Raw genomic sequence first — 16,038 nt, 5'->3', positions numbered from 1 at the left:
GGTCAATTAATGCATGGGACCACTTTGGGTTGCAAATGGCCTAGCCAATTAATTTTTGGATAGGCAAGGTCAATTTTCTAGGCATGGATTAAGGGTTGAATTAATTTTCAAAATTAATTAAATGGCTGAAAATTGCTGAAAATTGATTAAGAAAGCTGCCACTTGGTAAAACTTTCCCATGCAAGTGGGGGAAAGGCTTAATAGGGCTGAAGGGAGAGGGAAATCTCGTTTTTTCATTTTGGAGCTATTGGGAAGAGGTGTTGGACTGTTGCTGCCAGCTTTTGGGGCCATTTCCCAACCATTGGAGACCATTTTGGTGATGGAGATTGCATATTCTTGACCTTGGGAAGCTGGAAATTGCTGTTAATGCAGTTTCTCTTGAAGATCACAGTCTCTGATGCTCCTATTGTTGTTGGTGCATCCGTTTGGGACTGGTACAGCAGGGCAGCAACTATTTTTTATCAGTTTTTCGCGACAAATCTCTGAATTTTCTCTCTCTACAACATTCTCTCAACTCCTTCAGCCTATGCTCAGCCATTCGGAGGAGATCTCAACCATTTTTGGTGGGCTGATCTATAATTTCTGCAGCAAACCCTAATTTACAGTAGAAATTAGGGTTTAGCAACCACCTTGGGATCCGTGCCAAAGATTGAAGGCTCAAGGGACTGAAATCAGCAGCTGATAATTGAAGATTATCAAGGGATTTCAGAAGCCAACCCATCCCGAATTGATTTGGGGCAGCATTTGGCCAGCCAAGGGTCAAATTGGAGAAGAAGTCCTGGGTGAATCAAGGGGCAAATGACCCAGAAGGCTTGCTGGTCATTTATGACAGCAAGAGCAATTGGTTAGCAGGAGGAGATTGAAGAATCTCAAGTTGTACTCTTTCCAATTGAATGAAGCTAAAGAAATACCGCAAGGGGCGCCAATTTTGGGGCCAACAGGAAGTCTACTATCCAAGAATGTTATGGTAAAGTGTGTATTTCATTTTATGTGCATTTATTTATTGCTGTAATTAACTCTTAAATCAGGTTATCACCATCCATTCCAAGAAGGAAGGCTGGTTTCACCCCCTAACTTGCAAGCAGCTCCTCATAATTTATTCCTTGCCATACTTGTGGCAGTTTATCTAGGATTTTATAGACTACCATAGTAATAATTGCCTCATAGAATTGGAATCATTGATGCCACCTCCATGATCAGTTTCCTTTTGAAAAGCACAACGAGCTTGCCAATGAGATCGTTTCATGCCTTAAGTTGACCATACTACTAAACCTCCTTGATCTGCAAAGTATGGACCATGTGCTTCAAGTATATGCTGCACAAGAAGAGAGATTAGAAACACAAACTAATTCAACATCATGATATTTTTTTGTAATGGTGGCAATACTGACCGTGTAGTGTGTTATGTTGTTTGTAGTCCATGCTTCCACCATGGACTTATGAAATTTAGCAACTCTCTTTAAATGTATTGGCATCACCATCCCTGTTGTTTGTAGTCCATGCTTCCACCATGGACTTATGAAATTTAGCAACTCTCTTTAAATGTATTGGCATCACCATCCCTGAATCAAATGCTAAGCAAAGCAATAAATTTTCACATCCTCGTGAGACTATCCCCTTGAAATCTCTGCAATCGTCCTTGATTGCACTACATTGTGCCAAAGAAAAACCATACTGCACTAGAATCTCCACAAAGCACCACAGTCACAACATTAGCCACTGCTGTCCAACCATGCCATATGCCCCAAACCTGCTGAAAATTTCCAACTAGCATATACATAGCATAAAACTGAAACTCAATCTAAAACTATTGCTAGAAACCCATTGGATGCATCCATAACCCATGTTTCTCAATTGTTCTAACTTCAAAACCATACTAAAGCATATTCTCAGCATAAACCATGGATAAAATTGTCAATGGTATTTACTAACATGTTGCTATCCATGTAACCAACTGTATTGAAAACTAAGCATAATCTAATCATAAACTGATCATTTGCAAATTTGAGAACTGATCACAAACTCATTGCAAAAATTGATCAGTCATTGATGTAAAACTGATCCCAAAAGTGACCATAAACGGTTCTCAAACTCATTAAAAATTGAGCTGAAACTGATCAAAAATTTTGTCTCAAAACTGAGGGAAAGACTCATGTCAAACCGATCATAAACTAATGCAAAAGCATTGTTTTATTGCCCGAGTAAAACTCATAGTCATTTGCATACATCTCACAGTGACTAGTACATTGAGCAATAACCTCATGGCAAACATACTATTAGCACAGTACCTTGGTTGCATGCTGGATACATCCAAGATCTACTACATACGAGAGCTGTCCACAACTGGCAGAGTGGAAGTGCTACCTCTCCCTTGAGCATTAGACAATACTCCGGACCCTTGCTCTGTTGAACCTGACTAAGCCCAAATCAAATTCGGTTGTAACTGAAAGACATCTAGATAAAGCTGCAACAACTAAGAATGATCTAACAAGTCATCGTCTTCCATCCACTTTACATCTGCTAGTGAAACAATATTGAAACTTCACCAAGAAGCATATGGAAACTTTAACTCTAATTCTACATAACTCAAACCTCCACTAGGTTGTAGGCCTTTCTTCTCCTTAAGCATTGTGATGCTTTATACTTTCACATTGTTGCAATTCCAACTTAACTAATATGCAACATTACATCCAATTGATTAGCCCCTCATGTGTACCTAACACACTAGGAGTACTAGATGCATTAGAAAACATTCTTGTTTGCATACTTTGGACCATTGCAATGTGACTGTGCATGGGAATTTTTAATACTACAAGCCATACCAAGATAAATTTTCCCATATGTTGCATACATTATTAGCTGCATTTTTCCTAAAGACAAACACTATACGGAGCATTACGAGCATTAATACAATAAGCCCCAAACATAGTGGATTGCATATATGCATTGTCAAACTTGTCACTTTGTGCCCCAACATCATGCCAACATTATTATACATGGGGTTATGCATATTACCAGCCATACTAGGATACATTAGGCCTTGCACACCATGCAATGGTTGCTACATATGATAAGGAGTTGTGTCATACATCCCCGTATGCGGTCCTTGACCCACCCTAGCATGAAAACTAGTGCCACCACCAAAGCACCCTTACTGCCCCATCATTGTATGCATTCCTTGCTGTCCAAAAGGTATTGGATTGACACTTCCAAGTTGGCCTTGCATATACATCCATTGCCCCACTAGCATCATTTGCTTATGCTCACTACCCATGTTTGGAACATCATTCTGCTATATTGGCTCTTCCTTCGATGCATCTTACTATCTCGAAGCTCCTGAAGACAATTTCATCTTCTTGCCTTTGATACCCTCCTTTAATAGGTTCAAAAAGTGCATAAACTGAGAATCATTTGCCAATTGCATTAACATTTTAGTTGTTCTCATCAACTAATCTTTAAAATCGTCATCAAATTCCTCTTACTTGCATTGGTCATCAACTTTTGAAGGCCTAGAAGGACCCACATTTTGGTCTAAACCAACATTATTAACTTGCTATCCATCTTGCACGTCTTGTCCAAGATCAAGCATTGCATTTTTCCCAACACCTTGTGAATTTTCAGATTGAGAGACATCATCCTTGCTTGATCCCATCTCATTATCTGAAGGCATTCTTACTGTAATGCTCAACTAAATACAATTTCAACACTAGAGCAAAGTTTTTAACCTTCAATCACGTACCTCGGGCCCACCAATTCAAGGGAATTGATGATATCCCAACAATGGAACCATGAAACTAGTCTTCCTTCTTGGATAGGGTGGTAAATAACCTAATTAAGCACTAATTACAGCAAGCATAAAATTCACGTAAACTAAAAATGAACACTTTACCACTTTCGTATTGGACATTGGACACGTTACTGGCCCCAAAATTGGCACCCCTTGCGGTATTTCTAAAGCAAGCGATACAAAAGTGAGATGCAATGGTTGGCGATGGCAATAGCAATAGCAAATAGAGATAAAAACGTTTTTTGTGGGTGATTTTTTTAGACTTCTCCCAAGGACTTCCCCTTTTGTCACATACACATACAAAATCAACATAGTCTTATGAAGTCATATCAAATCAGCCCACATTACACGTGCAGTTTTTCTACAATGGAAAATACATATATACATGCATACACATGCATATGTTCTTTTGTAGTGTATAACATCACATGCATACATTTTAAATGCTATTTATGTGTGCCGTTCCACCCCCTTGTCCCCATTCCCTACTTTTCGTTGTCCCCCATCCCTCACTGCATGTTACTATGTCACTTGCACATCACATGCACATTAGATTGATTCCTATGCCAAATGAGCATTAAAAACACACGTCCTCATGACAGCCTTCCTTCTCAACCTTAAAGGATGCTTGGATTTTGAGCTTTGCAAATCCATTCTGCATCTATGGTACTCCTAGAGGCATCCTCAGGATGGAGATTTCTAGTGTGCTTCACCAAGTTTTCCTAGTGGTTGCTTTGCAAAAGGCCTTGGTGGTCCCTATCTCTATGCATAAATGAGCTTCTACATGGTGATCACTTTAATCGATTGACTATGGTAGCCAATGAAGAGAGGGTCACATAGTTCTTTGGTGGGATGTCTGGCTCTATTCAATAGATGGATAGATGGCTCTACTAGATCAAACCATTGACCCCTCCAACTAACTCAAATGATACTTCTGTGTAAGGAGTCAACTTCTCCTACTGATCAGACGGGTTTATCTATGCATGTTTTCACATTCTCTAATATCCTCTACAACAATGCTATTCTTATCCCATGAATGTCTTGGCAAGGAGAGGAGATACCCTATCCTATAGTACTAAAGCGGCACTCCTCATGTATCCTCAAGCTAAAGAGGGATGATTGTGAGAAAATGGAGATAGGGCACGACACCTACTGTAAATCTAAAATGTAATGCACCCTAAGGAAGAGTTTCTATATAAATTAAATGAGTCTGGTAGTTTAAATCCTAAAGGTGGTTTTGACTTTCAAGCCATGATGGGATAGCTCCAACAACCAGAGTATTTTCTCCTAATCTATTCCCACATTGTGGTTTTGTTTTTTTTTCTTTTCCTTGGGGCGGGCGGGAGGGGGGGGGGAGCAACACGTGAGGGGGAGGGATGTAAGGGTATGGGCTCTATAGCTATACCATGCTGTTGGAGCCACAAACACCTATATAGGGAGTAGTAGTGACTCTGAGCTTTACTTGGTTTCCACTCTACGTGCAATTCCCTATACTCAATGGTGAACCCTCACATGTGCGGCGTCACGAGGATGTAGTCTTGAGATGTGCCTCAATGTGTAAGGGTATGGGCTTTGTAGCCATATCATGGCATTGGAGCCAAAAACACCTATATAGGGAGTAGTAGTGACTCTAAGCTCTGCTTGGTTTCCACTCTACTTACTCAATGGTGAACCCTCACATATGCGACGCCACAAGGGTGTAGTCCTGAGATATGCCTCAATGTTGTATCTTCAGATATCATGAATACAAAGATTCCTTATTGATATATCTTGTGTGCCATTCCGCTATGCCTTTTTGTGCCTCATGAGAGGTTATGACTTGAAGTCCCATAAAGGTCCGTAACACTTGGTATCAGAGCAACTCTAGAGCGGAGCATACTAGCTTGAGAGGGGAGCAAGCTCACGAATGTGGAGGAGATTCTACCATAACAGGTCGCGCAACACGACGCAATGACCCCCACATGACGTGACAGCCACGTTGTGAAACCCTCCCGAGTGTGTTACCTACTAAAAATTAGAAGAGAACTTGAAAGGTTATGGAAAGACACTTTCTTTGAAGAGGAAGACGAACTATGTCACTGGCTCAAAATCACATACAAAAAGAAAATGCTACGGCTCAAACTAATCGAGCAGACACAGAAGACCATCAAGATGCTAAGGAAGACCCAACAAGGAACAGATGTGCTACGCAATCTCGAAGAGAAGGCTAAAGAGCTGGATGAAGACCTAGAGAAGGTTGACTACCAGTTGATCATGGTGCGAGAGAAAGCCAAGTTGTGGCAAGTGAAGATGACCTGAGACCTCAGCACGGAGTTGCAAGAGAAGATCATGCTGAGGTGGGATTGGGAGACTACCTTTGGATCTGAACATACCAAAGAGAGGGACGAACCATACTTGAAGCAGATGCAAGCTAAAAGAGTCCAAGAGCTAAAGAATGGAGTGAAGCCAACCAAAGAAGGACCAAGGAGCCAAGAAAAGCAGAAACATGTGAAAGAAGACGAACAATTATGGTCAAATGAAGATAAAGATGAAGACCAAGGAGAGGATGAGCTCAACCCAGATCTTGGAATATCTCATCCCCAACAAGGAGCCAATGGCTACTACCCCAACTACTACCCGAAAGACTACTACCAAAAAGGCTACCCTAAAGACCAATATCTCTACAATGAATTTCCTCCTAAAGGAGATGGATACTACTACCCTGAAGATGTTCCGATCGACTACCACCTAGAAGAAGAATACCTCTACACCGACTACCCCTATCCCAAAGAATGCCAACCTGAAGGAGTTCAAGTAGAAGAAGAAATTGTGGAATATTATGTGAAGGGAGAAGGATGGAAAGTGAATGTGAGTTCAAAGGTAGAAAATATTATGATGGAGTTAGGATACAGAAAAGAAGATAAAGCAAGGTGGACATGTCAGAAGGATGAGCCACTGCACCCACGGGTTGCAGCCCAGTTGAAAAAAAAACCAATGCTAGAAAAAGAGAAGGGAAAGAATGAGCTCAATCATGATCTTGAAAACCTCCACCCATTGAGATTAAGGGTGAGGGAGGTTGAAACCCTCTTGTGAGGCACGAGATGCCTTTGATGAAGACGAAGATAAAGAAGTAGATGAAGAGATAAGAGTTAGAAAATGAGAATGGAAGGGTAAAAGAACCTAGGGTAGGGCATCCGCTACATGGAGCCAACACTCTACTTTAGATGATGCTATAGGTGAAGAAAAAGAAAGAATAGAGGAATTAGAAGAGATGAAATAAGAAAAAGGGGGAGAATGAGCTCAACCCAAATCTTGGAACACCTCTACCCCAACAACCCAAAGAAGAAGCGAAGGGCCAGGAGGAGCTCAACCTAGATCTTGGAACACCTCGACCCCAACAACCCCAACCCCAACAACCAACCAAACCCTCACAGTTCAATGATGATAGTCTAGGAAAAGAGTTGAAGGAGAGAATCATACAAATATGGGATGAGATAGAAGAAGATGATAGAAAAGAAGAAGAAAATGACTTATTAGATGGAGCCATAGAGAAGATCAAGGAAAAGATGAGACAAAAAAATATAAGAAAAGAGATAGAAGAGCAAGGAGAGTTAGCTAGAAAGAAAGTAGAAGAGAAAGAAAGGCTAGAGCAAGATATAAGGAAACAAGTAGAAGAAAACAAGAATAAAAAAGTCAGAAAAAATAGTGAGCAAGAAGAAAAAGGCAAAGAAAGCAAGTTAGAAGAACAAGTATGGAGAGCTAGGAAGCCAAAGAAAGAAGATAGGCTAGAACAAGGAGAGCAAGAAAAGATAGACCTAGGTGAAGTAGACCAAAAAGAAGAAGAAAATATAGAGAAGGAAGAGAATGAGAATGAGACGAAGCAAAAGACGAAACCAAAAGCCAAGAAACAGAGGCAAGCCGCAAGAGCCAAGATGCGAGATGAGAATGAAGATGCCTCCAAAACCCCCCAAACTCAACTCGTGGCTAAGGACAAAGCAAACCAATCTTTTGATCCAACGCCACATCCCATCCTGGCCAACTCAGATGATCAAAGTAGAAACCAAGTGCACTTCAGCAATGGGGTCATTGGCTACGCCTTTGAGCCCGAAGAGGCAAACCCTTCTGAGCTTGGATAGAATGAGTCAAGGGACAAAGCCTCAAAGAAGAGAGAGAGCATGAGGAAGTGCTCGCAATATGGTCCAATCATGATAACTTAGTGCCATGGAAGGGAACCTTGCTAGTTGAGCCTTGGAGAACTCTTCGACTCACTCTTAAGGTGATTGTCTTTGGACTATGGAACCCGTTGGGACCATACTCAATGCTGGTAAATATTGAGATCTCAGCATTCAAGCCACAAGCAGTGTAAGGAGTTGTTATCCCAATCCTATGGATCCGTGACACACCACGCACCACACATATGGGCGTCAACAAGAACTTCAAGGATACCTCCACTTCCGCAAAACAAAATCCGATCTAAGTGTGACGACTTAGTCCATTCCCCTCCAAGAACTTCAACTCCAAATGAGACTAAGAATAGCCAAAGAGGTGCCATGCACCAACACTGCACCTTCTATGCGAGAAGGCAAGCTAAACCAACTAGCTTGTCTAACTTCAAAGCAAGCAAGAAAGATCCGGCAAGGAGGCCAAGGAAAATAGCCCAAGTTCTTGACTTGGCGATGAGGGCAAAGCACCTTGGCAAACAAGCCAAGAGACCCAAGTCCCCAAGACCCAAGGCAACAGTACAAAAAAAGAGAGGAATGGCGCAAGGAGCAATGCAATGGAGTGCCTCTCTTAAGGTGTGGCACAACATGGCTACAACCGCACCATCATGCCTTGCCCTCAATAGAGCGACAACTTGGAATTGCGCCTACAAAGCTTGGCATGCAAAGCCATAAGCACCAAGCCACATCAAGTTAGGATTATAAAGCCTCCACTCCTCAAATGTAATTGAGTCAAGGGTGGACTAGAATGCAAAAGAATAAAATAACTAAGTCTAGATGGGTAGACCCTGGCCAGCTTGATAGAATAAGCCGTGTTAAGACCCCTAGGTCATAGTGCGGCAGACACTAACCAGCTTGATAGAAAAGGCTGCGTTAAGACCCTACTTCACGGTCCGTAACAGGGGGGAGGGGGACACACGGCAACAAGAGAGGCACTTCAACAATCTGGCTAGAGGAGGGGAACCCATGGTCATGATGTACTACTAAAAGGCTAATCATGACACACATAGAGATCCAACTATTTCCACTTTCTATGATCTAGGTTTGAGTATGATCAACATTGACTTCGTGCTTCTTTTTTGGATGTTTTGAACATGGGAGCCATGACCCAAAGCTAAAGTCTTGGAGTGTTCCCAATGGTGCATTCACATACTTTGAGCATCTTTTTCAAGCATCGCTAATCATTGTTGTAGGTACTATGATGTAACAAATTTCTAGCAAATAATTGTTGTGGTATGGGACATGGGCGGTGATTCCTAAGGCTTGTATGATACCATCATTGTATGTTTTATAGTACTAGTCACCCATGACCAGAGATAGGGCAACCTGAAACTTGTTTCTGAATTTTCTATTTTACTTGCCACAAAGAATCAAGATGAGATACCTTCAGCACATAATGGTAGAGTATTCTCCATCCCCACCTCCTTCTTTCCCCCTATCTCCCTCTCCTTTCTCTTATGGATAATTCCAAGAGTACACTAGTCAAATGCTTCAACCAAAATACAGCCACAGCAGTAGTAAAGAATAAGTGCAGCTGCATTGATTTCTAGATTGTACCTTTTTACAATGTTCTCCGCAAAACATAGTACTCTGTATGGAAAGTTGTTTACTGTGCAAGCAAGATACATGATCTGATGAAGACAAAACACACAAAAAGGTTTCTGTCACCAAGCAGACGTAAAAACATCAAGGTCACCATTTCAGAGGCTAGAGTATTTGTATATTCCAAGGACACAGTTACAAAAGCAGTTCAATACTCACATCGATGCTCACATTGAGCACACAACAACATGCTATTTGTAGAGCTTGTTTTATCCTGGCTGCTACCACAGACAGAACATTGACACTTTGGACAAAACCAGTCTCCTTCCGGGATATCCTGGACATCACACATTTAAGATCTGATTTAGCAGCAGTACAAGTATTCATCACATTGTATGTCAACAATCATCACTCTGGTTTGCTTAAAAGACAAAACAAAGGCAACCATGCAAGACATGTTAGACCCAGAAGCAAAGTAATTACTTGTATCTGTAAGCAGGATGTGTGATAGGTAGAAGGACAGTGGTCACAGCACAGCAAGTCTCCACCATCTCCACAAAGAATGCAAGTGTCGTCATTCCTATCCTGAGAAGACACACCAACATAGTTGTGTATCTTCCTCGCTTGTTTCTCAAGCCGCCAAGCTTCTATTTGACAGTCCAGAAGAGACTTTCCTGAGGTAAAAATTATTCTCCTTGCAATCCCTTTCACATGGCCTCCAGCATGCGTGTCAAACAGCATACTTGTGAACATCTTCTTGCAGCACCTACAAAGTATCCCTTCACGGGTCACAATTCCTTCCTTCAGCACTTGGTTGTTAGTTTGATCAACATGACAGAGCTTTTCTTTTTCTATGATTACACCCCTATCTATCATCCATGAAAAGATGGTCTGCTTGATATCACACAAAGGCTCTTCTGTACCACTTTTCCTTGAAGTTCCAGCCCGAACCTCCAACCTAAAACCAGATCGTGGCTGGTAATCCTTTCGCTTTTTCTTGTGCAGGCCTGCTTGCTCAGGATTGGACAATTTACCTTTTTTAGTTTTGGAGAATTCAAGTCTGTCATCTTCAGAAGAAGCTTTTTGTTTTTTGCTTGTGGTTTTCATGATGGAAGACCTTTCTCTTGAAGTTGTTCGACTCCTTTTAGCCAAAAAATCCTCAAAATCCTCTTGAACGCTGTCACGTTTCCCTTTCTTCCCATATTTATCTGGCTTGTGTAAATGGTTGGTATCATCCAGATGCCCAGATGGTGTGGTGTTTTGATTCACGACAAAATTGCCAGAAGTGGTACTCTTTCCTCTTCTCAGCATTGGGCCCCTCTTTGGATGCTCATTTCTTCCATTGGCAGATAAAAGTTCTGGCTGCTCCCTGTTACGAGTAGACCTGTGACAAGCAATTGATTTTTCTTCCAAGGTCATTCCATCCTGTTTTTGTCTTTTTCCCCTCTCTGCCTTGCTTTCCAGAAGTTGCCCATCCCCCTTTCGCTTCTTATCTTGGCGTTTAGATCCCTCAGTGACAAAGGAAGACTTTGATGCCTTTGAAGAAACACCACTATCATTCAACACACCTCTATGATTAATCCTTTTTGCAGACGACTGCTCTTTTTTGTGCCTTTTTCCTGCTCTTTTATCCTTCCCAGTGACCCTTTTCAGGACGCGCAAGTCTTCTAGCAAAAAATCTACTAACTGGACATTTGTCAACTGTAGTTTCTGATCATCACGTAACAGGTCTAGCTGTTCTAGGGAAATTCCTCCAGCCTTCTCTGCAGCTGATGCAAGCAATGTATCAAGATCAACCCTAGTAAATTTGGCTCTACCACCAGAAACTTCTTGCCTCCTATCTGTCACTCTTATCTTCCAATGAGATGGATTTCCTTTTCCTCCATTTAAAGATGGAGTGATTTTCTGTTTGCCAACTGCCAATGGTGTTGCTTTCGAGAATAAGCCACTAGATGTTGCAGCTCCTGCAAGACTCGACTGTGGCTTCAATTGATTTTGTTTCAAGGCTCGCCAGGCATTTGGAACAGACCAGTATGTATGACCTTGCGGTGATACATACACAGAATCTTTATAGTCTTTATTCCTCCTCTGCCTCAACTCAATCTTGAAGCCAGCCTCCAAAAGAGCCTTCTTTGAAATTTCACGAACAAGATCTTTTAGTACTGCAGCTTTTAGAGTCTTCTTTTTATAACTAGCATCCTTTTCTGATGAATTCGATGTACCTTCTCCCTTCACAGGTCTATGACTGCTTTTTGGCGTATGTAAATCATCATCCTTCTTATCTTTACTACCATTTAATGCAGCCTTCTGCCTTAAGGCCTGCATTCTTTTTTTCTGTACAAGGCGCTCTTTAAAACAGCTCAATGTTCCAGGCTTTTTCCGAGGTTCCATTTTGTGATCTAGCCCTTTATGGGCATCACGTGTTCTCAAAGTATTCATCCGCAGAATACGTGTTGGAATTCCATCTGCCGCTGCAGAGTTTCTACCTGAACCTGTCTTGCTATTCACAGTAGGAGTTTCTGTACTCTTCATATCTTGCCCCACCTGATCTTTGTCAGCAGCACCCTGACTACCATTTAGATCATTTGTTGCTCCTTCTATGTTTTTCACTTCTTTATCAGACCCTTTAGAGCTCTTCAAATGTGTTGTTTCGTAGACTGGAAAACACAATGAACATAAGCATACTAGGACAAAAGAACCCCCACCAGGATGAGAACCAAGGACAGAAAAAGTGAACATCAAAAAGAACTATGATCATGCAAAATTGAACTTGTCTTACAATGCATAATGCAAAAGCACTGCTCAAATCAGCCACATGACTATTGAGCGGCACACAACTCTTCAATCACATAGGTCAACATGATACTACATGCGGTATTACTACCACTAACTGCAAAATTAACTTGAGAATGACACAAAGACTTTATTCATCCTTTCTAGGTCCAGCAGAAACTCTGCAAATATTTTCAATCCTCTGAGGACTAGCTATCTCCACACATTCTCCCAACTCCTATCATCAACCTCCAAGTCTCAAGACGATTGAGCAGACTATTACTCCCACCTTTACAGCACCACAAAACTCAGATCGATAGTCAAAAGAAATGCTGTCCTAACTCCTGCCAAAGCTGAGCCTTGAATAATATGGACACTGAAATAAGAGCCAAATGGTGTTACTTTTGTGTATGTGCAGTGCGCATGTGTGTGTTGGTTGGGTTTTCTTCTTTGTGGGGGGAGGGGGGTATGCATGTGCACATGCACGCGCACGCACGTGTGTGTGTGTGTGTGTGTGTGTGTGTGTGTGTGTGTGTGTGAAACCAGAACTACGAATCACCCAGCATGTGATAATGACAGTTAGCCTCACCTTCAATTCAATTGACTATTTCGATATTTTACCTCTTTGACATACTACCTGTCATCCTAACATGTTGGGTGACGGAATGAAACATACTATATGCAAGGGCATCAAAGAAATGATAATAATTACAGTAGCCTATTGACTGCGTGGCAAAAAGCCACTTATGGAGATGTAAGACTAAGACTAATCTTAACAGGTCCACTAAAAGCATCCCAGTAACGCCTACAGTCCTTCCTTTGGCAGAACCAAATATTAAGCACGTATGATCTATAAAGTATCCAAGTCCTATCAATAGTAACATGTCTGCAAGCCTGAAAACTGATAATGAAAAATTCTTAACCACAACATAAAGAATAGTTTTTCACCATTACAGCATCTCAAAAATAACCACACCCATTCTGAATAGCAAGATGGACTGCAAGCAGCACCAGCTGAAAAATAACCAGCTTTGTTTCAGGGAGGGAAGTAAGTGATGGAACAAACATACCGTTATCATTTGATGAAGGCAATTTTGCATTAATTATATAATTGGAGCACACTCCAGTATCCTCAATACCCACTGGACCAGCATTTTCTGACATAAATATATTGGTTGGAATAGCTGCTACATCTGATGCAGAGACAACATTGGAATCTGGACATGGAAAACTCATTTGAGCTACAGTCACCCCATTGCCACATACTTTCTCTTTGTCATCTGGAAAAACTGCTCCCACCAAACCATGTGATGGTGATCCTGCAGCACCACACTCTGCTTTTGCCAAGGGCAATACCCCCTCAGAAAACAACTTAGCACTATCCAGCGGCTTTGAAGTTCCATGGCTTAAAGCATGTAATGGTGATCCTGCAACATCATGCTCTGCTTTTGCTGACTTCGAACTGTCCGTCTTTGTTGAAGTCCCATGGCTTGTAGCTCTAGCCACTTTTACATCGCAAGCATACAGTGGCACATGGCCATTGGGCAGGCATCTTGAGCCTTTGCAGTCTAGGTTCTCTCTCAAGCCTCTCTCTGATTCATCACCAAAAATATCAGTCTCCTGTGTGATTTCAGGTGTGACACTCGATGATGAGCAGCTCATGTGTACTCCTGCTTCTTGATCTCTTGTCTTCAAACAAAAAGGAAGATTTCCAGAAACTCCATGCTCACACTTACCATCAAGAGTCAAGCCTTCCTGCATTACAATCAAAATCAAGCTCAAAACATCTCAACTAAGCTACTAATCTATTTAAAACAAAAGGGATACCTTTTTCCTTCCAAGGCCTGTCCTTTTCAAAAGCTGTGAAATATTACACTTTCCCTTTATCCTCCATTCTCCTGTAACTTCATCCCACTCTTGTGATATCCTAACATCTTTTGCACAAACCTTCTCTTGACCTCCCTCTCCTGGATACATTACACTGATCAATGTGTCTTCACTGACAGAAGTCGTGTCGTCAAGAAGAACAGCCTCCCACCATGCATCTTGAAAGAAGACATCAACCCAAAAACCCCTTTGCCAGGTGTGTGGGGAAGATTCCATGCATGGAGGGGGAACAGGCCTCAGACGGCTTTGCTGTCTCGGCTCTGGAGACATAGAGCATTTCAATTTGTCAATTTTCCTGGCAGAAGAGAATGTAGAGCGAGAAGCTGACGCTCTCATTCTGTCAGTGCCTTTCGTTAACTGCACACATTCTCTCAGCTTGTGAAGTCCGTCATCTGTAAGCAATTCATCATACTCAACCAGTCTGCGGCCTGGCTTGAGACCGATGACAGTGGCTGGGTGCCATGAACCACGCAAACCTTTCTCTCTTTGCCTTACCTGCAAAGCAAGAGGAGGATTATCCTTCCTAATGCCTGGATAGAGGGAAAGAAGAATAAAAACAACGAAGCTAGAGGGGGATCTGTGCTGCAATTTGTGTGTGGTGGATAAGCAGGTGCGTTATGGAAGCTTCGGGCAATGTATGGTCAAGCATCGATAGCATGACCTAAGCGTAATGCAAGCAGCAGCAAAGAGACGCCATCGAGAAGGAAAAAGAACCTCGATGAAACTACCTAAGCGTAATCCAAGCAGCGACAAAGAAACGCCAATGGAGAAGCAACATACCTCAACGCGCTCGCCTTGAGGGAGCGTTGGAACATCGTGCGAGTCATTCATGTCCGGGGCATGGCAGGAAGGAGGAAGCGGCGCGGGGGAGAGAGTCACGAGGGGATGCAGGAGGACTGCGAGGGAGGGAAGGCGAGCGCATCGGGGGGCCTAGGGCTGCAGCTTCTTCTTCTTCTTCTTCTTCTTCTTCTTCCGCCGCAGGCAGGAGCGATGGCGGTCGATCGAGGAATAATGGACGGAACGCAAGCACAGAGAGAGAGAGAGAGAGAGAGAGAGAATTATAATTGCTACCACCTAATAAGCGAAATCTCTCGGCACGAGAAGCAGCACCTGCAGTTCATCTTTCCCTGCGTCTCTCGCTGTTTCTCTGATTTTTCGTTTCTTTGTTTGGTTTTCAAAATAGGCTTATCGCAGGAAAAACACCCCCTTGTCCGCTCCTTTCAAACAACGTTTCTTGGCCCTTGGAGGAGAAGGAGAAGGAGGAGGAGAGGAGAATTAAGTTCCTTCCAAGTTCCCCCCTTCGAGAGTAGGAAGGGAAGCAGCCGCAGAAGAAGAGGATATCAGATTTGCCTTTGTACCGTAGCATTGCTTATATGTCATACGTACTCTTAAGAGCCAATGCCACCATCTCCTTCTCCTCGTAGCATCACAATTTGTACCTCTATTTTGTTCATCAACACATATGATAGTTGTACTGTCGTTTGATCCCTGTGTAAAAAAAAATCAATGCCTCTAGTTTTTTAAAGTTAAGTCCACGTATGAGTATTACCTTTAGAAACGTGTTGAGATTGAGGCATTAAACCATCTCTCTTCAAGATAAGTCGTGCAAGTTCTTTTACTTAGATGTTTCAACTTCTTCTGTTTGGATGCTTCAACACACAAGACTTTTTTAACTTTTGGATGTTTACTCGATGGTTTCTGTAGGATGACTTGCACCTTGGCCAGGGGCTTCTAGTTTTTTAGCCTTTAAATTGTTTTTGGTCCTTTCTTACTTATTATGTCTTATTACATAACAATATATTGTATATTGTATTCTCTCTCTCTCTCTCTCTCTCTCTCTCTCTCTCTCTC

At 42.1% G+C, this 16,038-nt stretch overlaps 1 protein-coding gene across 4 annotated transcripts in view; it reads right to left on the bottom strand.

The window, feature by feature from the left end:
* The window catches only part of LOC148028050 (uncharacterized), a 30,391-nt gene extending 14,787 nt beyond the window's left edge, over window positions 1–15,604 (bottom strand). For 3 of the 4 annotated variants that reach the window (XR_015692678.1, XR_015692677.1, XM_087689746.1), the window contains exons 1-6: window positions 14,968–15,604; window positions 14,128–14,682; window positions 13,371–14,055; window positions 10,012–12,185; window positions 9,748–9,865; window positions 9,544–9,617 (exon numbers count right to left, since the gene is read on the bottom strand). Coding sequence is in view for 1 of the 4 variants with exons in the window: in XM_087689746.1 (XP_087545872.1) it covers window positions 9,544–9,617; window positions 9,748–9,865; window positions 10,012–12,185; window positions 13,371–14,055; window positions 14,128–14,682; window positions 14,968–15,018 (3,657 nt within the window). In the remaining 3 variants the exon portion in view is untranslated. Of the gene's footprint in view, window positions 1–9,543; window positions 9,618–9,747; window positions 9,866–10,011; window positions 12,186–13,370; window positions 14,056–14,127; window positions 14,718–14,967 lie in introns of all 4 variants that reach the window. The other variant, XR_015692679.1, reaches the window with a different exon arrangement.
* Between the last annotated feature and the right edge of the window lie 434 nt (window positions 15,605–16,038).

The sequence above is a fragment of the Lygodium microphyllum genome, chromosome 12, assembly GCF_053477565.2.
Source record: "Lygodium microphyllum isolate KBCC chromosome 12, Lygodium_microphyllum_v1.1.10, whole genome shotgun sequence".
Lineage (NCBI taxonomy): Eukaryota > Viridiplantae > Streptophyta > Polypodiopsida > Schizaeales > Lygodiaceae > Lygodium > Lygodium microphyllum.
This window is presented reverse-complemented; position numbering and strand designations above follow the sequence as displayed.